Raw genomic sequence first — 25,926 nt, 5'->3', positions numbered from 1 at the left:
TTAAACTAATTTGGCAGGGGGATGGGATCCGGACTTGTAGTCCAGCAAGTAGGCTAGCTGTTTGTCAGGATGTCCAAGAATGTAGGGAGGCTGTGGAGAAGGTAGCACTGACAGGGAATACTTTCAGACACAGAGATGGGTTCAAGTGTGTATACTTCAACGCAAGGAGTATCAGAAATAAGGTGGGTGAACTTAAGGCGTGGATCGGTACCTGGGACTATGATGTTGTGGCCATCACGGAAACGTGGATAGAAGAGGGACAAGAATGGTTGTTGGAGGTTCCTAGTTACAGGTGTTTCAGTAAGATTAGGGAGGGTGGTAAAAAAGGAGGGGGGATGGCGTTGCTAATTAGAAATGGTATAACAGCTGCAGAAAGGAAGTTTGAGGGGGATCTGCCTCTGGAGGTAGTATGGGCTGAAGTCAGAAATAGGAAAGGTGCAGTCACCTTGTTGGGTGTTTACTATAGGCCCCCCAATAGCAGCAGAGATGTGGTGAAACAGATTGGGAAACAGATTTTGGAAAGGTGCAGAAGCCACAGAGTAGTAGTCATGGGCGATTTCAACTTCCCAAATATTGATTGGAAAGTCTTTAGATCAAGTAGATTGGACGGGGCGGTATTTGTGCAGTGTGTCCAGGAAGCTTTTCTAACTCAGTATGTAGACTGTCCGACCAGAGGGGAGGCCATATTGGATTTGGTACTTGGTAACGAACCGGGACAAGTGATGGGCTTGTTAGTGGGTGAACATTTTGGTGATGGTGACCACAATTCTGTGACATTCACCTTGGTTATGAAGACAGATATGTGCGTGCAACAGGGTAGGTTTTACAATTGGGGGAAGGGTAAATACGATGCTGTAAGACAGGATCTGAGGAGCATAAGTTGGGAGCATAGGCTGTCAGGGAAGGATGTGGTGGAAATGTGAAACTTTTTCAAGGAACAGATACGACGTGTCCTTGATATTTATGTACCTGTCATGCAGGAAAGAGATGGTCGTGTGAGGGAACCTTGGTTGACGAGGGAGGTTGAATGTCTTGTAAAGAGGAAGAAGGAGGCTTACATAAGGTTGAGGAAACAAGGTTCAGACAGAGCATTGGAGGGACACAGGATAGCCAGGAGGGAGCTGAAGAAAGGGATTAGGAGAGCTAAGAGAGGGCATGAAAAATCTTTGGCGGGTAGGATCAAGGATAACCCCAAGGCCTTTTATGCGTATGTGAGAAACATGAGAATGACGAGAACGAGGGTAGGTCCGATCAAGGACAGTAGTGGGAGACTGTGTATTGAGTCGGAAGAGATAGGAGAGGTCTTGAATGAGTACTTTTCTTCAGTATTTACAAATGAGAGGGACCATATTGTTGAAGAGGAGAGTGTGAAACGGACTGGTAAGCTAGAAGAGATACTTGTTAGGAAGGAAGATGTGTTGGGAATTTTGAACAACTTGAGGATAGACAAGTCCCCTGGGCCTGACGGGATATATCCTAGGATTATGTGGGAAGCAAGAGAGCAAATTGCAGAGCTGTTGGCAATGATCTTTTCGTCTTCACTGTCAATGAGGGTGGTGCCAGGGGACTGGAGAGTGGCGAATATTGTGCCCCTGTTCAAAAAAGGGAATAAGGATAACCCTGGGAATTATAGGCCAGTTAGTCTTACTTCGGTAGTAGGCAAAGTAATGGAAAGGGTACTGAGGGATAGGATTTACGAGTATCTGGAAAGAAACTCCTTGATTAGGGACAGCCAGCACGGATTTGTGAAGGGTAGGTCTTGCCTTACAAGTCTTATTGAATTCTTTGAGGAGGTGACCAAGCATGTGGATGAGGGTAGAGCAGTGGATGTAGTGTACATGGATTTTAGTAAGGCATTTGATAAGGTTCCCCATGGTAGGCTTATGCGGAAAGTCAGGAGGCATGGGATAGTGGGAAATTTGGCCAGTTGGATAGAAAACTGGCTAACCGGCTGAAGTCAGAGAGTGGTGGTAGATGGTAAATATTCAGCCTGGAGCCCAGTTACAAGTGGAGTTCTGCAGGGATCAGTTCTGGGTCCTCTGCTGTTTGTAATTTTTATTAACGACTTGGAAGAGGGAGTCGAAGGGTAGGTCAGTAAATTTGCAGACGATACAAAGATTGGTGGAGTTGTGGATAGTGAGGAGGGCTGTTGTCGGCTGCAGAGGACTTAGATATGATGCAGAGCTGGGCTGAGGAGTGGCAGATGGAGTTCAACCCTGTCAAGTGTGAGGTTGTCCATTTTGGAAGGACAAATAAGAATGCAGAATACAGGGTTAACGGTAGGGTTCTTAGTAAAGTGGAGGAGCAGAGGGATCTTGGGGTCTATGTTCATAGATCTTTGAAAGTTGCCACTCAGGTGGATAGAGCTTGTAAGAAGGCCTATGGTGTATTAGCGTTCATTAGCAAAGGGATTGAATTCAAGAGTCGTGAAGTGATGTTGCAGTGTACAGGACCTTGGTCAGGCCACATTTGGAGTACTGTGTGCAGTTCTGGTCGCCTCACTTTAGGAAAGATGTGGAAGCTTTGGAAAGGGTGCAGAGAAGATTTACCAGGATGTTGCCTGGAATGGAGAATAGGTCGTACGAGGATAGGTTGAGAGTGCTAGGCCTTTTCTCATTGGAATGGCGAAGGATGAGGGGTGACTTGATAGAGGTTTATAAGATGATCAGAGGAATAGACAGAGTAGACAGTCAGAGACTTTTTCCCCGGGTACAACAGAGTGTTACAAGGGGACATAAATTTAAGTTGAAGGGTGGAAGGTATGGGGGGGATGTCAGGGGTAGGTTCTTTACTCAGAGAGTGGTGGGGGCATGGAATGCGCTGCCTGTGAGAGTGGCAGAGTCAGAATCATTGGTGACCTTTAAGGGGCAATTGGATAGGTACATGGATGGGTGCTTAAGCTAGGACAAATTAGATTAGATTACTTACAGTGTGGAAACAGGCCCTTCGGCCCAACAAGTCCACACCGCCCCGCCGAAGCACAACCCACCCATACCCCTACATCTACCCCTTACCTAACACTACGGGCAATTTAGCATGGCCAATTCACCTGACCTGCACATCTTTGGACTGTGGGAGGAAACCGGAGCACCCGGAGGAAACCCACGCAGACACGGGGAGAACGTGCAAACTCCACACAGTCAGTCGCCTGAGGCAGAAATGTTCGGCACAACATCGTGGGCCGAAGGGCCTGTTCTGTGCTGTATTGTTCTATGTTCTATGTTCTATCCCTGGGCACTATGGGACAACTTAGCATGGCCAATCCACCCTAACCTGCACATCTTTGGACCATGCGAAGAAACTAGAGGAAATCCACACAGACACAGGGAGAATGTGTAAACTCCCCACAGATAGTTCCCTGAGGGTGGAATTGAACCCAGGTCCCTGGCGCCGTGAGGCATCAGTGCTAACCACTGAGCCACCCACTTGTCCCAGCATATCCAAACCCTAAATTTCTGGCAACATCCTGGTAAATCTCTTCTGAATCCTCTCCAGCTCAATAATATCCTTCCTGTAACAGAGCGACCAGATCTGGACACATTTCTCATACACTCCCCATGCCTTGAATTGCCCAGGGGGGAGCTGAGCTCTGCAATTCCCTCCCTAATCCTCTCTATCTTTCTCACTCTCCTTTATGACACAGATCTTTGACAAAAGTTTAGGGTCGTCAGACCCTAACTTGGCACCTTGAGTCTTTCTGTTGCGTTATGAGCGCCACATAAAGGTACATGGTTGAAACAGCCAATACGACTGTCATCGTAAGGACAGTGTGAGATCAACGGAACTGGCCTCGTGGTTCAATCCAAAACTGACAGAACTGAGGATGGTGGAAATCAGAAATGAAACCCGAAATTATCTGCAAAAGTGCAGCAGGTCTGGCAGCATCCGTGGAGAGAAAGCAGAGTTAACGGTTTGGGTCTGGTGACCCACCATCAGAGCCGAGGAACTCTGAACCCTAGCTCTGACCCCCCCAAAACGTTAACTCTGATTTCTCCACAGGTCCTGCAACTGCAAGACCTGCTCAGCTTTTCCAGCAATTTCTGTTCAGGTTGCTTTGTGACCAAACTGGTTGAACCCTCTGGTCAAAACAGGTGATGATCTTACGGTCTGAGCAATCCAGGTTCTCTTAAAGGTGTGATATAATGCCTGGATATTTTGGCCTGGATATATCTGCTCACTCTCCTGCCTTGCTTTGCCCCCTCTCCCATCCCCCCCGCAGGATAAGTTGACATTCCCGCCAGACATCAGCGACGTGTCGGAGGCGGCCCAGGACCTGATTGCCAAGCTGGTGTGTGGCAAGGACAGGCGGCTGGGTCAGGCAGGCATCAGAGACCTGCAGGGCCACCCCTTCTTCACTGGCATCAACTGGCAGCATATCCGCGAGTGCCCACCGCCCTACATCCCCGAGGTCACCAGCCCCACCGATACATCTAACTTCGACGTGGACGACGATGTGCTGAAGTTGGCGGTGAGTGGCAGCGTCGCTGGGGTGGGGTTGGGGAGAACGGCTCAGTTGTATGGAGCCAGATAGCCGACCCCAGTGTTTTATTTATTTATTTCATCATTCATGGGTGTTGCTGGTCAGGCCCAGTATTTATTGCCCAGAGGGCAGTGAAGAGTCAACCATGACACTGTGGATCTGGAGTGACGCGTAGGCCCAGACCAGGTAAGGGTGGCAACTTGACAAGAGCGACCCAGACAAGAATATCCGACAATCGATCCCTGATCGTTACAAGACCCCTTGTTCCAGATATTTACTGAATTCAAATTCCACCGTCTGCCATGGTGGGATTCTACCCAGGTCCCCAGATTGCATCTCCAGATTAACAGCCCAGCGATGATACCACTAGGCCGTCACTTCCCCTCACATAACAACGGCCCCACATTTACATAACGGCATTGTTGCGGAGCTGTGCGAGAGGTCAAGAAGAGGCAATCCGAGAAACTTGGCGGAGGACACGATGTTCAGAAAATGGAGCAGCACAGCCCATCCTGTCCCTGTGCTGAGAGTGTTTGGTGGGAGACAGTGTAGAGGGAGCTTTACTCTGTATCTAACCCCGTGCTGTCCCTGTCCTGGGAGTGTTTGATGGGGGACAGTCTAGAGGCAGCTTTACTCTGTATCTAACCCCGTGCTGTCCCTGTCCTGAGGAGTGTTTGATGGGGGACTGTACAGAGAGAGCTTTACTCTGTATCTAACCCTGTGCTGTCCCTGTCCTGGGAGTGTTTGATGGGGGGACAGTGTAGAGTGAACTTTACTCTGTATCTAACCCCGTGCTGTCCCTGTCCTGGGAGTGTTTGATGGGGGGACAGTGTAGAGGGAGCTTTACTCTGTATCTAACCCCGTGCTGTCCCTGTCCTGGAGAGTTTTTGATGGGGGACTGTACAGAGAGAGCTTTACTCTGTATCTAACCCTGTGCTGTCCCTGTCCTGGGAGTGTTTGATGGGGGGACAATGTAGAGGGAGCTTTACTCTGTATCTGACCCTATGCTGTCCCTGTCCTGGGAATGTTTGATGGGGGATAGTGTAGAGGGACCTTTACTCTGTATCTAACCCTATGCTGTCCCTATCCTGGTAGTGGTTGATGGGGGACTGTATAGAGGTAGCTTTACTCTGTATCTAACCCCGTGCTGTCCCTGTCCTGGTAATGGTTGATGGGGGACTGTATAGAGGTAGCTTTACTCTATATTTAACTCTGTTGTGCATCATCTTTGTGGTTCTGTGGATACGTTTCCTTCTGCCTATTAATTTCTCCCTTATTCGTGCCTGTGCCCATCATCTGACTGTTTTTCACTGAGATCTCTCTCTTCCAGGGGTCTCTGACTGTCTGCCTTGTGTGTTTCAGGACTCGACTGTTCCTTCCAGCCGGAGTGCGTTCTCTGGACTCCACCTGCCCTTCGTTGGGTTCACATACACTTCCAACTGGTGAGTTACAGCCAGGGAACAAACTGAGCCTAACTTCCCCCAGACCCTAAGGACCTGTCCACCATCTAAAAGCCCTAAGTCAGGAGGGTGAGGGAATACTCCCCACTTGCCTGGATGGATACAGCCCCATCAACACTCCAAAAGCTTGACACTATCCAAGATAAAGCAGCCCCTCGCTTGATTGGCACTGCATGCTCAACCCCTCCACCTCAGTAGCAGCAGTGTGTACCATCTCCAAGATGCACTGCAGAAATTCACACAATGATCGTGAACTTAGAACATGGATTTGGTCCTTCTTTGTTCCTTTGTAGGAGGTGGGCACTGTGCTCCAGGCCTGTATTTGTCGTCTATCCTAACTAGCCTGAGAAAGCCGCGTTGAGCTGCTTTATTGAACCGCTGCAGTCATATGGTGTCGATCGACAATTAGGGAGGGAGTTCACGGATTTTAACACAGCGGCCGATCTATTTCCAACCCAGGACGGTGAGGGGCTCGGAGGGCAAGCTGCAGGGGGGGGTGGTGTTCCCCTGTATCTGCTGCCCTTCTTCTTCTAGATGGGAGTGCTTGTGGGTTTGGAAGGTGCTGTCTCAGAAGTTTTGGTAAGTTTCTGCAGTGCCTCTTGTAGATGGTACACACTGCTGCGACTGAGCGTCAGTGAGGAAGGGAGTGGAGATGTGGTGCCAATCGAGTGGGGGCTGCTCTGTCCCAGGATGGTGTCGAGCTTCTCGAGTGTTGTTGGAGCTGTCCCCATCCAGGGGCAAGTGGGGAGTATTCCCTCACCCTCCTGACTTGTGCCTTGTAGATGGTGGGACAGGCTTTGGGGGAGAGTAAGGAGGGGAGTTACTCGCTGTAGGATTCCTAACCTCTGATTTGCTCTTGTATTCATAAGGCTGGTCCACTTCAGGTTCTGATCACCTGAGGATGATAATAGTAGGGCATCCCGTGATGGTCATTTTAGTGAATGTCAAGGTGATGGTTAGATTCTCTTTTATTGGAGATGGTCAGTCCCTAGCATTTGATTGTCATAGAGTTATACAGCACAGAAACAGACCCTTCAGTCCAACCCGTCCATGCTGACCAGATATCCCAACCTAATCTAGTCCCATTTGCCAGCACTTGGCCCATATCCCTCTAAACCCTTCCTATTCATGTCCCCATCCAGATGTTGTCATTGTACCAGCCTCCACCACATCCTCTGGCAGCCCATTCCATACACGCACCACCCTGTGTGAAAAAGTTGCCAAGGAGGCTGAGGGGTGACCTTACAGAGGGTTATAAAATCATACGGGGCATATTTGGCAGTTGCCTTTTTTCCAGAGCGGGGGAGTTCAAAACTAGTGGGCATATTTTTAAGATGAGAGGGGTAAGACTGAGAAACGACCCGAGGGTCACCTTTTTCACACAGAGGGTGATTTGTGTGTAGAATGAACAGCCAGAGGAAGAAGTGAATGCGGGTACAGTTACAATGTTTAAGTGACATTTGGACAGGTGCATGAATAGGAAAGGTTTAAGTGGATATGGGCCAAATGCAGGCAAATGGGACTAGTTTAGTTTGGGAATCCTAGGTAAGTTGGATCAGAGGGTCTGTTTCTGTGCTGCATGACTCTATGACTCTTTATGCCCCCTAGTCTTGAAATCCCCCACTCAAGGTAAAAGATACTTGCCATTCACCTTCTTAACGCTCCTCATGATTTTATAAACCTCTATGAGGTCACCCCTCAGCCTCCTATGCTCCAGTGAAGAAAATCCCAGTTTATCATCCAGCCTTTCCTTACAACTCAAGTCTTCCATTCCCAGCAACATCCTGGTAAATCTCTTCTGGACCCTCTCCAGTTTAATAATATCCTTCTTGTAATAGAGTAGAGGCCACTATAGCCATTGTACTGAGGACATAATTAGTGTTGGAGCATAAGTCTTTAAGTGCTATGGCCATAATGTTGATAAGGCAAACACCCTTTGCAGAGTCCAATGGCCTGAAACCATTTCTTGATGCAAAATGGAGTTGGCAGGGAACTGGTAGGAGGCTTTTTGGCAGGGGTTAATGCTTCACATGACAGGTTTCTCCATCTCCTCCAGCTCACTGTCTGACCGCGGCTGTCTGAGAGACGCATGGGGCAGCACTTCACTTGACAACCGGGAGGCTGAGGCATTTGAGATACAGATAAAGCAGCTGGAGGTGGACAAGAGGGAGCTGAATCACAGACTCCAAGGTGAAAATTAGAGATGCTTCTCTTCACATGCCCAATCTCTATTTTAACTCATTCATTGTTACAAATTGCTCGTGGAAACCAAATCAAAATTGTCAAAGTTTGCACCCTTGTATTATCTGCAAGTGATTGATTTTTAGTCAAGGGGTTCGAGGTGGTTTGCAGATAGAATAACACATCCCTGGGAGTGAGTTACAGACTGGAATCTAATCGAGGAGCCCGGTGGGGTTAATATACAGAATAACAGATACCCAGGAGTGAGTTACAGACTGGAATCTAATTGAGGGGTTCAGTGGGGTTAACATACAGAATAACACATCCCTGGGAGTGAGTTACAGACTGGAATCTCATTGAGGAGCCCGGTGGGGTTAATATACAGAATAACAGATACCCAGGAGTGAGTTACAGACTGGAATCTAACTGAGGGGTCCGATGGGGTTAATATACAGAATAACAGATACCCGGGAGTGAGTTACAGACTGGAATCTAATCGAGGGGTCCGGTGGGGTTAACATACAGAATAACAGATCCCTGGGAGTGAGTTACAGACTGGAATCTCATCAAGGAGCCCGGTGGGATTAATATACAGAATAACAGATACCCGGGAGTGAGCTACAGACTGGAATCTAACTGAGGGGTCCGCTGGGGTTAATATACAGAATAATAGATCCCTGAGAGTGAGTTACAGACTGGAATCTAAATGAGGGGTCCGGTGGGGTTAATATACAGAATAACAGATACCCGGGAGTGAGTTACAGACTGGAATCTAACTGAGGGGTCCGCTGGGGTTAATATACAGAATAACAGATACCCAGGAGTGAGTTACAGACTGGAATCTAATCGAAGGGTCCAGTGGGGTTAATATACAGAATAACAGATACCGGGAGTGAGTTACAGACTGGAATCTAACTGAGGGGTCTGCTGGGGTTAATATACAGAATAACAGATACCTGGGAGTGAGATACAGAGTGGAATCTAATCAAGGGGTTCGAGGTGGTTTATATACAGAATAACAAATACCCAGGAGTGAGTTACAGACTGGAATCTGATTGTGGGTTTCTGGAGGTTTACATATAGAACGGTACATTCCAGTGAGTAAATAATAGGTTGGAATCTAATCAAAGTGCTTTTGCAAATGTATACAGAAAAACAAACCCTTTGGGATTGAGTGAGAGACTGGAATGTAATCAAGGGATCTGCGTGCTTCATAAATAAAATAACACTTATGAACTTAATCGAATTGAGCGTCTTGCATAGGATTTTCATCAGAATATGTGAGTTGGCCTCTATTCCAGGGGTTCAGGGAGATTACAGTGAATCATTCTCAGTCACATGAGTCTAAGCATGTTAACAGTCTTTCAGTTCCCTGATAGTGTACATGGACAGCTGTGGCTATTACCCCTGGGGCATTGCTCTGAGGTTGATCAATGATCTGCACTGATTTCTCTCTGAGGAATCTGAGCGGTGGGGGCCACATGACCTTTAACCCTCTGCGATGGTTAACTTTCTCTCTCCATGTGACAGAATCTCTGCAGAAAGCCGCAGTCGGTCACAGCAGCTCAGGGACAGCCAAGAGAGAAATGGAAATCAAAAGTCTGAAAGAAGAAATGCAGATCCTGAAAACGAGACTGGCAGGTAAGCTCCAGGTTCACCGTGTTCATATCAATCCAGCAAGTCGGCAAACTACTGCCTTCACTGAGCGTTAGTGCCCATGGATTCAGCGGTGGAATATTGGCAGAGGGTGGAGGATTGGTTAACCAATAGAAAACAGAGTTGGGGTGAGGCAGGAGATTTTCAGGATGGCAGTCTATAACTAGTGGAGTGCCACAGGGGTCAGTGCTGGGCCACAATTATTTACAACAGACATGAATCATAGAGTCCCCTCAGTGTGGAAATAGGCCCTTTGGCCCAACAAGTCCAGATCAACCCTCTGAAGAGTAATCCACCCAGACCTATTCCCCGAACCAATTACTTTATACATTTACCCCTAACTAATGCATCTAACCTACACATCCCTGAACACCATGGACAATCTAGCATGGCCAACCTACCCTAACCTGCACATCCCTGGGCACTATGGGACAATCTAGCACGGCCAATCCACCCTAACCTGCACATCCCTGGGCATTATGGGACAATTTAGCATGGCCAATTCACCCTAACCTGCACATCCCTGGGCACTATGGGACAATTTAGCACGGCCAATCCACCCTAACCTGCACATCCCTGGGCACTATGGGACAATTTAGCACGGCCAATCCACCCTAACCTGCACATCCCTGGGCACTATGGGACAATTTAGCACGGCCAATCCACCCTAACCTGCACATCCCTGGGCACTATGGGACAAATTAGCACAGGCCAATCCACCCTAACCTGCACATCCCTGGACACTATGGGACAAATTAGCACAGGCCAATCCACCCTAACCTGCACATCCCTGGGCACTATGGGACAATTTAGCATGGCCAATTCACCCTAACCTGCACATCCCTGGACACTATGGGACAATTTAGCACGGCCAATCCACCCTAACCTGCACATCCCTGGACACTATGGGACAAATCTGGTATGGCCAATTCACCCTAACCTGCACATCAGGATGGCAAAGATGATTCTCAATAGGACTGAGAGAGGCAGGGTAGTTGTCATGGGGGACTTCAACTATCTAAATATTGACTGGGATCACTACAGTACGAGTACTAGAGATGGGTCAATTTTTGTCCAGTGTGTGCAGGAGGGCTTCCTGACACAGTATGTAGACAGGCCTACAAGGGGCAAAGCCACTTTAAATTTAGTACTGGGTAATGAGCCTGGCCAGGTTTGGAAGTAGGTGAGCACTTTGGAGACAGCGATCACAATTCTGTCAGGTTTACTTTAGTGATGGAAAGGGATAGGCGTACTCCACCGAGGAAGAGTTACAGCTGGGGGGAGGGAAATTACGATGCAATTAGAAAAGACTTAGGAAGCGTAGGAAGCTTATTCAAGGAAAAGCTCCTGTGTGTCCTAGATAAGTATGTACCTGTCAGGCAGGGAGGAAGATGTAGAACGTGTGAGCCGTGGTTTACTAAGGAAGTGGAATCTCTGGTCAAGAAGAGGAAGAAGGCTTGTGTTAGGACAAAATGTGAATACTCAGTTAGGGCGCTTGAGGGTTACAAGGAAGTCAGGAAAGACCTAAAAAGAGAGCTCAGAAGAGCCAGGAGGAGACATGAGAAGTTGGCGGTTGGGTCAGGGTTAACCCTAAGGCTTTCCATAGGTATGTCAGGAATAAAAGAATGATGAGAGTTAAATTAGGGCCAATCAAGGATAATAGTGGGAAGTTGTGTGTGGAGTCAGAGGAGATAGGGGAAGGAGATATTTTTCGACAGTGTTCACTATACAAAATGAAAATGTTGGTGAGGAAGATACAGAGATACTTGCATCTAGACTAGCAGAGATTGAGGTTCACAAGGAAGAGGTATTAGAAATACTGCAGAGTGTGAAAATAGACAAGTCCCCTGGGCTGGATGGGATCTATCCTAGGATCCTCTGGGAAGCAAGGGAAGAGATTGCCGAGCCTTTGGCATTGATCTTGAAATCATCATTGTCTACAGGAATAGTGCCTGAGGACTGGAGGATAGCAAATGTGGTTCCCTTGTTCAAAAAGGGTAGTAGAGACAACCCTGGTAATTACAGACAAGTGAGTCTCACTTCAGTTGTTGGTAAAGTGTTGGAAAAGGTTATAAGAGATAGGATTTATAACCATCTAGAAAAGAATAATCTGATCAGGGACAGTCAGCACTGTTTTGTGAAGGGTAGGTCGTGCCTAACGAATCTTATTGAGTTTTTTGACAAAGTGACCAAACAGGTAGATGAGAGTAAACCGGTTGATGTGGTGTCTCTGGATTTCAGCAAGGTGTTCGATAAGGTTCCCTACAGTAGGCTATTATACAAAATGCAGAGGAATGGGATTGTGGGAGACATAGTAGTTTGGATCAGTAATTGGCTTGCTGAAAGGAAACAGAGGGTTGTAGTTGATGGAACATGTTCACCTCGGTGTCCAGTTACTAGCGGCGTACCACAGGGGTCGGTGTTGGGTCCACTGCTGTTCGTCATTTTTATAAATGACCTGGCTGAGGACTTAGAAGGGTGGGTTAGTAAATTTGCGGATGACACTAAGGTCAGTGGAGTTGTGGATAGGACAAAGGATGTAGTAGGTTGCAGAGAGACATAGATAGGACGCAGAGCTGGGCTGAGAGGTGGCAGATGGAGTTTAATGTGGACAAGTGTGAGGTGATACACTTTGGACAGAGTAATCGGAATGCAAAGTACTGGGCTAATGGTAAGATTCTTGGCAGTGCAGATGAGCAGAGAGATCTCGGTGTCCATGTACACAGATCCCTGAAACTTGCCACCCAAATTGACAGGGTTGTTAAGAAGGCATATAGTGTTTTGGCCTTTATTAATAGAGGGATTGAGTTCCGGAATCAGGAGGTTATGCTGCAGCTGTACAAAGCTTTGGTACGGCCACACTTGGAGTATTGTGTACAGTTCTGGTCACTGCATTATAAGAAGCTTTGGAAAGGATACAGAGGAGATTTACTAGGATGTTGCCTGGTATGGAGGGAAGGTATTACAAGGAAAGGCTGAGGGCCTTGAGGCAGTTTTCGTTAAAGAGAAGAAGGTTGAGAGGTGACTTAATAGAGACATACAAGATAATCAGAGGGTTAGATAGGGTGGACAGGGAGAGCCTTTTTCCAAGTATGGGGACGGCAAACATGAGGGGATACAACTTTAAAGTGAGGGGAGATAGGTATAAGACAGATGTCAGAGGTAGTTTCTTTACTCAAGAGTAGTAAGGGTATGGAATGCTTTGCCTGCAATGGTAGTAGATTCACCAAGTTTAAGTGCACTTAAGTCGTCATTGGACAGGCATATGGACGTATATGGAATAGTGTAGGTGGGATGGGCTTCAGATTAGTATGACAGGGCGGCGCAACATCGAGGGCCGAAGGGCCTGTACTGAACTATAATGTTCTATGTTCGATGTTCTATGTTCTATATCCCTGAACACCATGGACAATTTAGCACGGCCAACTCACCCTATCCTGCACATCCCTGGACACTGGACAATCTAGCATGGGCAATTCACCCTAACCTGCACATCCCTGGACACTTTGGACAATTAGCATGGCCAATCCACCCTAACCTGAGCATCTATGAACTGTGGGAGGAAACCGGAGCACCCGGAGGAAACCCACGCAGACACAGGGAGAATGTGCAAACTCCACACAGACAGTCGTCCAAGGCTGGAATTAAACCTGGAGTCCTGGTGCTGTGAGGCAGCAGTGCTAACCACTGAACCACCATGCTCAGTGATGATAGAGTCAAACAGCGCAGAAACATGCCCTTCGGTCCAACTCGTCCTGATGTGGAAAGTGGAATTACAACAGCCCGGGTTGTGTTTGATGCAAGAATAGGTGGGAAGGCAAGTTATAGGAAGACTATTATCAAATTGGAGAGGGTTCAGAAGAGATTTACAAGGATGTTGCTGGGTATGGAAGGTTTGAGTTATAAAGAAAGGCTGGATAGGCTGGGACATTTTTCACTGGAATGTAGGAGGTTGAGAGGTGACCCGATCGAAGTTTATAAAATAAGAAGTATAGATCGAGTTGACGGGTAGGTGCCTTTTCCCCAAGATGGGGGATTTCAAGAATAGGGGGCACATTTTTAAGGAGAGAGATTTTAAAACAACATAAGAAGCAATTTTTTTTTTACACGGAGGGTGGTTCATGTGTGGAATGGACTTCCTGAGGAAGTGGTGGATGTGGGGACAGTTACAACGTTTAAAAGACATTTGGATAAGGACACGAATAGGAAAAGGTTTGGAGGGATATGGGCCAGGAGCAGGCAGCGGGGACTAGTTTAGTTTGGAGATTATGTTCGGCGTGGACTGGTTGGACTGAAGGGTCTGTTTCCGTACTGGATGACTCGATGGCACAAGAGGGATGTCGAATGGGCAAAAACTTGGCAGGCAGAATATTTGAAAACGTGAGTTTGGCAGGAAGAACAGAGGAGCTGAATATTGTTTCAATGGAGAAAGACTGCAGAAAGCTGCAACGCGGAGGAGTTTGGGGTGAATCACAAAAAGCTAACATCTGTGTTCAGCAGGTAATAGGGAAGGTAAGTGGAATGGTGGCCTTTATTTCAAAAAGAATGGAGGATAAGGCTGGAGATGTCTTACTGAAACTATACAAGGAAACAATTGGATCACACACCTGGAGTACAGTTTGGTTCCTTCATCTGAGGAAAGGCGTACTGGCATTGGAGTATGTCATAAAGAGGTTCACAAGATTGATTCCAGGTCTGGATATGTTTTTTTAACGAGGAGAGAGGGAGTACATTGGGACTGAACTCTTTGGAGTTCAGAAGATTGAGGGGCCATTGGATGGAAACACACAAAATTGTTACAGGACTTATCAGGGGAGATGTGGAACGGTTGTTTCCCCTTGTAGGAGAGTCTAGGACCAGAGGGCGTCAGGGCATCAGGTAAGGGAGTCAGACGCTTAGACAGAGATGAGGAGGAATTTCTTCTCTCAGAGGGGAGTGGATCCGTGGAATTCCTTGCCCCAGAGGGCTGTGAGGCTGGGTCGTTAAGTATATTCAAGGCTGAGAGACACTGGTTTTGAATCAGGATGGGTCATTGGGAAAAAGCAGGAAAATGGATTTGAGGATTACCTGGTCAGCCATGATCTAATTGAATAGCTCAGTGGGCTCGATGGGCTGAATGGCCTCCTTCTGCTTCCATGCCTTATAGTTTTACAGTCGAATAAACACTGGGATAGTGTAGAGGGATCTTTACACCGTCTAATCCTATGCAGTATCACCATGGGAATGTTTGATGGGGGGTACAGTGTAGAGGGAGCTTTACTCAGTATCTAACCCCATGCTGTCCCTGTCCTGGAGAGTGTTTGATGGGGGACAGTGTAGAGGGAACTTTACTCTGTATCTAACCCCGTGCTGTCCCTGTCCTGGAGAGTGTTTGATGGGGGACAGTGTAGAGGGAGCTTTACTCTGTATCGAACCCCGTGCTGTCCCTGTCCTGGAGAGTGTTTGATGGGGACAGTGTAGAGGGAACTTTACTCTGTATCGAACCCCGTGCTGTCCCTGGCCTGGAGAGTGTTTGATGGGGGACAGTGTAGAGGGAGCTTTACTCTGTATCTAACCCTGTGGTATCCCTGTCCTGGGAGTGTTTGATGGGGGACAGTGTGCAGAGAGCTTTACTCTGTAGCTAACCCTGTGGTGTCCCTGTCCTGGGAGTGTTTGATGGGGGGACAGTGTAGAGGGAGCTTTACTCTGTATCTAACCCCGTGCTGTCCCTGCCCTGGGGAGTGTTTGATGGGGGGACAGGGTAGAGGGAGCTTTACTCTGTATCTAACCCCGTGCTCTCCCTGTCCTGGAGTACCCAACGCAGATGCAGTGACAGTAACAGTTAGTGGCTGTGGAATCTGTGGGACGTAGTGGGTTTGTGGGGGTTGGGGAGAGTTTATCGAGTGAAGTGGAAGGGACATGTTAAGACGGTGCACTCGATTAAGCTTTGTGGTCTTCGCGTCCCTGACCTATGGGGACCTGTCTGTATTGTCGCTTCGTCTTTGACCAGCCCACACACACCTCCACCCACACTAACAGCCCTCCTAGATCTCACCCTCCTCTAACAAACTCCTCAGGACGCTGGGTTCTGAGACTCACAGGCCTGTTGTGTTTTCTTCCCAGAGAACCAGCTGGATAATGATGAGCAGGTCAAGAGGAAGAGTGAGTCGGAGAATCGTCAGCTTCGAGCCCTGGAGAAGCAGCTGAAGACCCTGAAACAGGAGAAGGAGGAAATCTATAAGGTACCAAAGCCAGCTCAGCCCTGGCCTCTGGCAGTTCCTCGACCCTGGGTGGGTGACTCCAGGCTCAGCAGAGAATCCTGCCTCTTCCCCCAGTTGTCCGATTATAACAGCGTTTCTGGCTTTTGAGAAAGGTTGCAGATGGGATCCAGGTCATCTGGAGGAGGTTTCTGATTTATATGCAAGAGAAAATCAACAGGACACTTCTTCAGCCAATCAACATCTAACATAGGCATTCCATTTCCTTTGGTATATTCTAGCACAAGTTAGTATCCCCTATCTCTCACCTAATCCTCTCAATCTTCCCTTTCCATAAACAGCAAGCCTTGCTGTCCATGGCATTGATCTCTAACTGACACTCAGTGCCATTAATGTCTAATTGACCCTCAGTGTCATTAATCTCTAACTGACCCTCAGCCCCATTAATCTCTAACTGACCCTCAGCACCATTAATCTCTAACTGACCCTCAGCCCCATTAATCTCTAACTGACCCTCAGCCCCATTAATCTCTAACTGACCCTCAGCGCCATTAATCTCTAACTGACCCTCAGCCCCATTAATCTCTAACTGACCCTCAGCACCATTAATCTCTATCTGACCCTCAGCCCCATTAATCTCTAACTGACCCTCAGTGCCATTAATCTCGAACTGACCCTCAGTGCCATCAATCTCTAACTGACCCTCAGCCCCATTAATCTCTATCTGACCCTCAGTATCATTAATCTCTAACTGACCCTCAGCCCCATTAATCTCTAACTGACCCTCAGTGCCATTAATCTCTAACTGACCCTCAGCCCCATTAATCTCAAATTGACCCTCAACACCATTAATCTCTAACTGACCCTCAGTGGCATTATCTCTAACTGACCCTCAGCCCCATTAATCTCTAACTGACCCTCAGTATCATTAATCTCTAACTGACCCTCAGTGCCATTAATCTCTAACTGACCCTCATCCCCATTAATCTCTAACTGACCCTCAGTGCCATTAATCTCTTAACTGACCCTCAGATCCACTAATCTCTAACTGACCCTCAGCCCCATTAATCTCTTAACTGACCCTCAGATCCACTAATCTCTAACTGACCCTCAGCCCCATTAATCTCTAACTGACCCTCAGATCCACTAATCTCTAACTGACCCTCAGCCCCATTAATCTCTAACTGACCCTCAGCACCATTAATCTCTAACTGACCCTCAGTGCCATTAATCTCTAACTGACCCTCAGATCCATTAATCTCTAACTGACCCTCAGCACCATTAATCTCTAACTGACCCTCAGTGCCATTAATCTCTAATTGTCCCTCAGCCCCATTAATCTCTAACTGACCCTCAGCCCCATTAATCTCTAACTGACCCTCAGTATCATTAATCTCTAACTGACCCTCAGCCCCATTAATCTCTAACTGACCCTCAGCACCATTAATCTCTAACTGACCCTCAGCACCATTAATCTCTAATTGACCCTCAGCGCCATTAATCTCTAACTGACCCTCAGTGCCATTAATCTCTTAACTGACCCTCAGATCCATTAATCTCTAACTGACCCTCAGCACCATTAATCTCTAACTGACCCTCAGCACCATTAATCTCTAATTGACCCTCAGCGCCATTAATCTCTAACTGACCCTCAGCGCCATTAATCTCTAACTGACCCTCACCCCCCTACAACCCACCCTCCAATCCTGGCACTTTCCCCTGCCACCGTAGGAACTGTAAAACCTGTGCCCACACCTCCTCCCTCACCTCTATCCAAGGCCCTAAAGGAGCCTTCCACATCCATCAAAGTTTCACCTGCACATCCACTAATATCATTTATTGTATCCGTTGCTCCCGATGCGGTCTCCTCTACATTGGGGAGACTGGGCGCCTCCTAGCAGAGCGCTTTAGGGAACATCTCCGAGACACCTGCACCAATCAAGCAAACCGCCCCGTGGCCCAACATTTCAACTCCCCCTCCCACTCTGCCGAGGACATGGAGGTCCTGGGCCTCCTTCACCGCCGCTCCCTCACCACCAGACACCTGGAGGAAGAACGCCTCATCTACTGCCTCGGAACATTTCAACCCCAGGGCATCAACGTGGACTTCAACAGTTTCCTCATTTCCCCTTGCCCCACCTCACCCTAGTTTCAAACTTCCAGCTCAGTTACTGTCTCCTTGACTTGTCCGACCTGCCTATCTTCTTTTCACCTATCCACACCACCCTCTCCTCCTTGACCTATCACCTTCATCTCCTCCCCCACTCACCCATTGTACTCTATGCTACACTCTCCCCACCCCCACCCTCCTCTAGCTTATCTCTCCATGCTTCAGGCTCAGTGCCTTTATTCCTGATGAAGGGCTTTTGCCCGAAACGTCGATTTCGCTACTCGTTGGATGCTGCCTGAACTGCTGTACTCTTCCAGCACCACTAATCCAGTATTTGGTTTTCAGTATCTGCAGTCATTGTTTTTACCATTAATCTCTAACTGACCCTCAGCGCCATTAATCTCTAACTGACCCTCAGCCCCATTAATCTCTAACTGACCCTCAGCCCCATTAATCTCTAACTGACCCTCAGTGGCATTATCTCTAACTGACCCTCAGCGCCTTTGATTTCTAACTGACCCTCAGTATCATTAATCTCTAACTGACCCTCAGTGCCATTAATCTCTAACTGACCATCAGCGCCATTAATCTCTAACTGACCCTCAGCGCCTTTGATCTCTAACTGACCCTCAGCACAATTAATCTCTTAACTGACCCTCAGATCCACTAATCTCTAACTGACCCTCAGCCCCATTAATCTCTAACTGACCCTCAGTGCCATTAATCTCTTAACTGACCCTCAGATCCACTAATCTCTAACTGACCCTCAGCCCCATTAATCTCTAACTGACCCTCAGTATCATTAATCTCTAACTGACCCTCAGATCCATTAATCTCTAACTGACCCTCAGCACCATTAATCTCTAACTGACCCTCAGTGCCATTAATCTCTAACTGACCCTCAGCACCATTAATCTCTAACTGACCCTCAGTGCCATTAATCTCTAACTGACCCTCAGCACCATTAATCTCTAATTGTCCCTCAGCCCCATTAATCTCTAACTGACCCTCAGCCCCATTAATCTCTAACTGACCCTCAGTGCCATTAATCTCTTAACTGACCCTCAGATCCATTAATCTCTAACTGACCCTCAGCACCATTAATCTCTAACTGACCCTCAGCCCCATTAATCTCTAACTGACCCTCACCCCCCTACAACCCACCCTCCAATCCTGGCACTTTCCCCTGCCACCGTAGGAACTGTAAAACCTGTGCCCACACCTCCTCCCTCACCTCTATCCAAGGCCCTAAAGGAGCCTTCCACATCCATCAAAGTTTCACCTGCACATCCACTAATATCATTTATTGTATCCGTTGCTCCCGATGCGGTCTCCTCTACATTGGGGAGACTGGGCGCCTCCTAGCAGAGCGCTTTAGGGAACATCTCCGAGACACCTGCACCAATCAAGCAAACCGCCCCGTGGCCCAACATTTCAACTCCCCCTCCCACTCTGCCGAGGACATGGAGGTCCTGGGCCTCCTTCACCGCCGCTCCCTCACCACCAGACACCTGGAGGAAGAACGCCTCATCTACTGCCTCGGAACATTTCAACCCCAGGGCATCAACGTGGACTTCAACAGTTTCCTCATTTCCCCTTGCCCCACCTCACCCTAGTTTCAAACTTCCAGCTCAGTTACTGTCTCCTTGACTTGTCCGACCTGCCTATCTTCTTTTCACCTATCCACACCACCCTCTCCTCCTTGACCTATCACCTTCATCTCCTCCCCCACTCACCCATTGTACTCTATGCTACACTCTCCCCACCCCCACCCTCCTCTAGCTTATCTCTCCATGCTTCAGGCTCAGTGCCTTTATTCCTGATGAAGGGCTTTTGCCCGAAACGTCGATTTCGCTACTCGTTGGATGCTGCCTGAACTGCTGTACTCTTCCAGCACCACTAATCCAGTATTTGGTTTTCAGTATCTGCAGTCATTGTTTTTACCATTAATCTCTAACTGACCCTCAGCGCCATTAATCTCTAACTGACCCTCAGCCCCATTAATCTCTAACTGACCCTCAGCCCCATTAATCTCTAACTGACCCTCAGGCCCATTACTCTCTAACTGACCCTCAGCCCCATTAATCTCTAACTGACCCTCAGCGCCATTAATCTCTAACTGACCCTCAGCACCATTAATCTCTAACTGACCCTCAGCCCCATTAATCTCTAACTGACCCTCAGGCCCATTAATCTCTAACTGACCCTCAGCCCCATTAATCTCTAACTGACCCTCAGCGCCATTAATCTCTAACTGACCCTCAGCCCCATTAATCTCTAACTGACCCTCAGCCCCATTAATCTCTAACTGACCCTCAGCCCCATTAATCTCGAACTGACCCTCAGCGCCATTAATCTCTAATTGACCCTCAGCCCCATTAATCTCTAACTGACCCTCAGCCCCATTAATCTCTAACTGACCCTCAGCCCCATTAATCTCGAACTGACCCTCAGCGCCATTAATCTCTAATTGACCCTCAGCCCCATTAATCTCTAACTGACCCTCAGCCCCATTAATCTCTAACTGGCCCTCAGTGCCATTAATCTCTAACTGACCCTCAGCCCCATTAATCTCTAACTGACCCTCAGCCCCATTAATCTCTAACTGACCCTCAGTATCATTAATCTCTAACTGACCCTCAGCCCCATTAATCTCTAACTGACCCTCAGCCCCATTAATCTCTAACTGACCCTCAGTATCATTAATCTCTAACTGACCCTCAGCACCATTAATCTCTAACTGACTTTCAGCCCCATTAATCTCTAACTGACCCTCAGTGTCATTAATCTCTAACTGACCCTCAGCCCCATTAATCTCTAACTGGCCCTCAGTGCCATTAATCTCTAACTGACCCTCAGTATCATTAATCTCTAACTGACCCTCAGCCCCATTAATCTCTAACTGACCCTCAGCCCCATTAATCTCTAACTGACCCTCAGTATCATTAATCTCTAACTGACCCTCAGCACCATTAATCTCTAACTGACTTTCAGCCCCATTAATCTCTAACTGACCCTCAGGCCCATTAATCTCTAACTGACCCTCAGCGCCATTAATCTCTAACTGACCATTAGCGCCATTAATCTCCAATTGACCCTCAGTGCCAATAATCTCTAACTGACCCTCAGCCCCATTAATCTCTAACTGACCCTCAGTGCCAATAATCTCTAACTGACCCTCAGCCCCATTAATCTCTAACTGACCCTCAGCCCCATTAATCTATAACTGACCCTCAGCCCCATTAATCTCTAACTGACCCTCAGGCCCATTAATCTATAACTGACCCTCAGCCCTATTAATCTCTAACTGACCCTCAGCCCCATTAATCTCTAATTGACCCTCAGTGCCAATAATCTCTAACTGACCCTCAGCCCCATTAATCTCTAACTGACCCTCAGTATCATTAATCTCTAACTGACCCTCAGCACCATTAATCTCTAACTGACCCTCAGCCCCATTAATCTCTAACTGACCCTCAGTGCCAATAATCTCTAACTGACTCTCAGGCCCATTAATCTCTAACTGACCCTCAGCCCCATTAATCTCTAACTGACCCTCAGTGCCATTAATCTATAACTGACCATCAGCCCCATTAATCTCTAACTGACCCTCAGTGCCAATAATCTCTAACTGACCCTCAGTGCCATTAATCTCTAACTGACCCTCAGTGCCATTAATCTCTAACTGACCCTCAGTATCATTAATCTATAACTGACCCTCAGCCCCATTAATCTCAAACTGACCCTCAGCATCATTAATCTCTATCTGACCCTCAGCGCCATTAATCTCTAACTGACCCTCAGCGCCATTAATCTCTAACTGACCCTCAGCCCCATTAATCTCTAACTGACCATTAGCGCCATTAATCTCTAACTGACCCTCAGCCCCATTAATCTCTAACTGACCCTCAGCCCCATTAATCTCAAACTGACCCTCAGCATCATTAATCTCTAACTGACCCTCAGCCCCATTAATCTCAAACTGACCCTCAGCATCATTAATCTCTATCTGACCCTCAGCGCCATTAATCTTCAACTGACCCTCAGCGCCATTAATCTCTATCTGACCCTCAGCCCCATTAATCTCTAACTGACCCTCAGTGCCATTAATCTCCAACTGACCCTCAGCGCCATTAATCTCTATCTGACCCTCAGCGCCATTAATCTCTAACTGACCCTCAGCCCCATTAATCTATAACTGACCCTCAGCCCCATTAATCTCTAACTGACCTTCAGTATCATTAATCTCTAACTGACCCTCAGTATCATTAATCTCTAACTGACCTTCAGCGCCATTAATCTCTAACTGACCTTCAGCCCCATTAATCTCTAACTGACCCTCAGTATCATTAATCTCTAACTGACCCTCAGCACCATTCCTCTCTAACTGACCCTCAGCGCCATTAATCTCTAACTGACCCTCAGCGCCATTAATCTCTAATTGACCCTCAGTGCCATTAATCTCTAACTGACCCTCAGCCCCATTAATCTCAAATTGACCCTCAGCCCCATTAATCTCTAACTGACCCTCAGTGCCATTAATCTCTAACTGACCCTCAGCCCCATTAATCTCTAACTGACCCTCAGCACCATTAATCCCTAACTGACCCTCAGCCCCATTAATCTCTAACTGACCCTCAGCACCATTAATCTCTAACTGACCCTCAGCCCCATTAATCTCTATCTGACCCTCAGCCCCATTAATCTCTAACTGACCCTCAGCACCATTAATCTCTAACTGACCTTCAGCACCATTAATCTCTAACTGACCCTCAGCCCCATTAATCTCTAACTGACCCTCAGTATCATTAATCTCTAATTGACCCTCAGTATCATTAATCTCTATCTGACCCTCAGTCCCATTAATCTCTAACTGACCCTCAGCCCCATTAATCTCTAACTGACCCTCAGCACCATTAATCTCTAACTGACCTTCAGCACCATAAATCTCTAACTGACCCTCAGCCCCATTAATCTCTAACTGACCCTCAGTCCCATTAATCTCTAACTGACCCTCAGTATCATTAATCTCTAATTGACCCTCAGTATCATTAATCTCTAACTGACCCTCAGCCCCATTAATCTCTAACTGACCCTCAGCACCATTAATCTCTAACTGACCCTCAGCCCCATTAATCTCTAACTGACCCTCAGCCCCATTAATCTCTGACTGACCCTCAGTATCATTAATCTCTAACTGACCCTCAGCCCCATTAATCTCTAACTGACCCTCAGTATCATTAATCTCTAACTGACCCTCAGCCCCATTAATCTCTGACTGACCCTCAGTATCATTAATCTCTAACTGACCCTCAGCCCCATTAATCTCTGACTGACCCTCAGTATCATTAATCCCTAACTGACCCTCAGCACCATTAATCTCTAACTGACCCTCAGCCCCATTAATCTCTAACTGACCCTCAGCCCCATTAATCTCTGACTGACCCTCAGTATCATTAATCTCTAACTGACCCTCAGCCCCATTAATCTCTAACTGACCCTCAGTATCATTAATCTCTAACTGACCCTCAGCCCCATTAATCTCTAACTGACCCTCAGTATCATTAATCTCTAACTGACCCTCAGCCCCATTAATCTCAAACTGACCCTCAGCCCCATTAATCTCTAACTGACCCTCAGCGCCATTAATCTCTATCTGACCCTCAGCCCCATTAATCTCTAACTGACCCTCAGTGCCATTAATCTCCAACTGACCCTCAGCGCCATTAATCTCTAACTGACCCTCAGCCCCATTAATCTCTAACTGACCCTCAGTATCATTAATCTCTAATTGACCCTCAGCCCCATTAATCTCTAACTGACCCTCAGCCCCATTAATCTCTAACTGACCCTCAGTGCCATTAATCTCTAATTGACCCTCAGTGCCATTAATCTCTAACTGACCCTCAGCCCCATTAATCTCTAACTGACCCTCAGCCCCATTAATCTCTAATTGACCCTCAGCGCCATTAATCTGTAACTGACCCTCAGCCCCATTAATCTCTAACTGACCCTCAGTATCATTAATCTCTAACTGACCCTCAGCCCCATTAATCTCTAACTGACCCTCAGCCCCATTAATCTCTAATTGACCCTCAGCGCCATTAATCTATAACTGACCCTCAGCCCCATTAATCTCTAACTGACCCTCAGTGTCATTAATCTCTAACTGACCCTCAGCCCCATTAATCTCTAACTGGCCCTCAGTGCCATTAATCTCTAACTGACCCTCAGCCCCATTAATCTCTAACTGACCCTCAGCCCCATTAATCTCTAACTGACCCTCAGTATCATTAATCTCTAACTGACCCTCAGTGCCATCAATCTCTATCTGACCCTCAGCCCCATTAATCTCTAACTGACCCTCAGCCCCATCAATCTCTATCTGACCCTCAGCCCCATTAATCTCTAACTGACCCTCAGCCCCATTAATCTCTAACTGACCCTCAGCCCCATTAATCTCTATCTGACCCTCAGCCCCATTAATCTCTAACTGACCCTCAGCCCCATTAATTTCTAACTGACCCTCAGTGCCATCAATCTCTATCTGACCCTCAGCCCCATTAATCTCTAACTGACCCTCAGCCCCATTAATCTCTAACTGACCCTCAGCCCCATTAATCTCTAACTGACCCTCAGCCCCATTAATCTCTAATTGACCCTCAGTATCATTAATCTCTAACTGACCCTCAGCCCCATTAATCTCTAACTGACCCTCAGCGCCATTAATCTCTAACTGACCCTCAGCCCCATTAATCTCTAACTGACCCTCAGCCCCATTAATCTCTAACTGACCCTCAGCCCCATTAATCTCTAATTGACCCTCAGTATCATTAATCTCTAACTGACCCTCAGCCCCATTAATCTCTAACTGACCCTCAGCGCCATTAATCTCTAACTGACCCTCAGCCCCATTAATCTCTAACTGACCCTCAGCCCCATTAATCTCTAACTGACCCTCAGCCCCATTAATCTCTAACTGACCCTCAGCCCCATTAATCTCTAATTGACCCTCAGTATCATTAATCTCTAACTGACCCTCAGCCCCATTAATCTCTAACTGACCCTCAGCCCCATTAATCTCTAATTGACCCTCAGCGCCATTAATCTCTAACTGACCCTCAGCCCCATTAATCTCTAACTGACCCTCAGTATCATTAATCTCTAACTGACCCTCAGCCCCATTAATCTCTATCTGACCCTCAGCCCCATTAATCTCTAACTGACCCTCAGCCCCATTAATTTCTAACTGACCCTCAGTGCCATCAATCTCTATCTGACCCTCAGCCCCATTAATCTCTAACTGACCCTCAGCCCCATTAATCTCTAACTGACCCTCAGCACCATTAATCTCTAACTGACCCTCAGCCCCATTAATCTCTAACTGACCCTCAGCCCCATTAATCTCTAACTGACCCTCAGTATCATTAATCTCTAACTGACCCTCAGCCCCATTAATCTCTAACTGACCCTCAGCCCCATTAATTTCTAACTGACCCTCAGTGCCATCAATCTCTATCTGACCCTCAGCCCCATTAATCTCTAACTGACCCTCAGTGCCATTAATCTCTAACTGACCCTCAGCCCCATTAATCTCTAACTGACCCTCAGCCCCATTAATCTCTAACTGACCCTCAGCCCCATTAATCTCTAACTGACCCTCAGTCCCATTAATTTCTAACTGACCCTCAGTGCCATCAATCTCTATCTGACCCTCAGCCCCATTAATCTCTAATTGACCCTCAGTATCATTAATCTCTAACTGACCCTCAGTGCCATCAATCTCTATCTGACCCTCAGCCCCATTAATCTCTAACTGACCCTCAGCCCCATTAATCTCTA

At 47.3% G+C, this 25,926-nt stretch overlaps 1 protein-coding gene across 1 annotated transcript in view; it reads left to right on the top strand.

Annotated features, from left to right (window-relative positions):
* LOC140457082 (serine/threonine-protein kinase MRCK alpha-like) overlaps nt 1–25,926 on the top strand; it is a 213,167-nt gene that overhangs the window by 83,342 nt on the left and 103,899 nt on the right. Inside the window, exons 8-12 of the mRNA XM_072551052.1 lie at nt 4,220–4,468; nt 5,843–5,922; nt 7,997–8,130; nt 9,652–9,762; nt 15,880–15,998. Coding sequence (XP_072407153.1) covers nt 4,220–4,468; nt 5,843–5,922; nt 7,997–8,130; nt 9,652–9,762; nt 15,880–15,998 — 693 coding nt within the window. The remainder of the gene's footprint in view (nt 1–4,219; nt 4,469–5,842; nt 5,923–7,996; nt 8,131–9,651; nt 9,763–15,879; nt 15,999–25,926) is intronic.

The sequence above is a fragment of the Chiloscyllium punctatum genome, chromosome 31 (assembly GCF_047496795.1).
Source record: "Chiloscyllium punctatum isolate Juve2018m chromosome 31, sChiPun1.3, whole genome shotgun sequence".
NCBI classification, from domain to species: Eukaryota; Metazoa; Chordata; class Chondrichthyes; order Orectolobiformes; family Hemiscylliidae; genus Chiloscyllium; species Chiloscyllium punctatum.
This window is presented reverse-complemented; position numbering and strand designations above follow the sequence as displayed.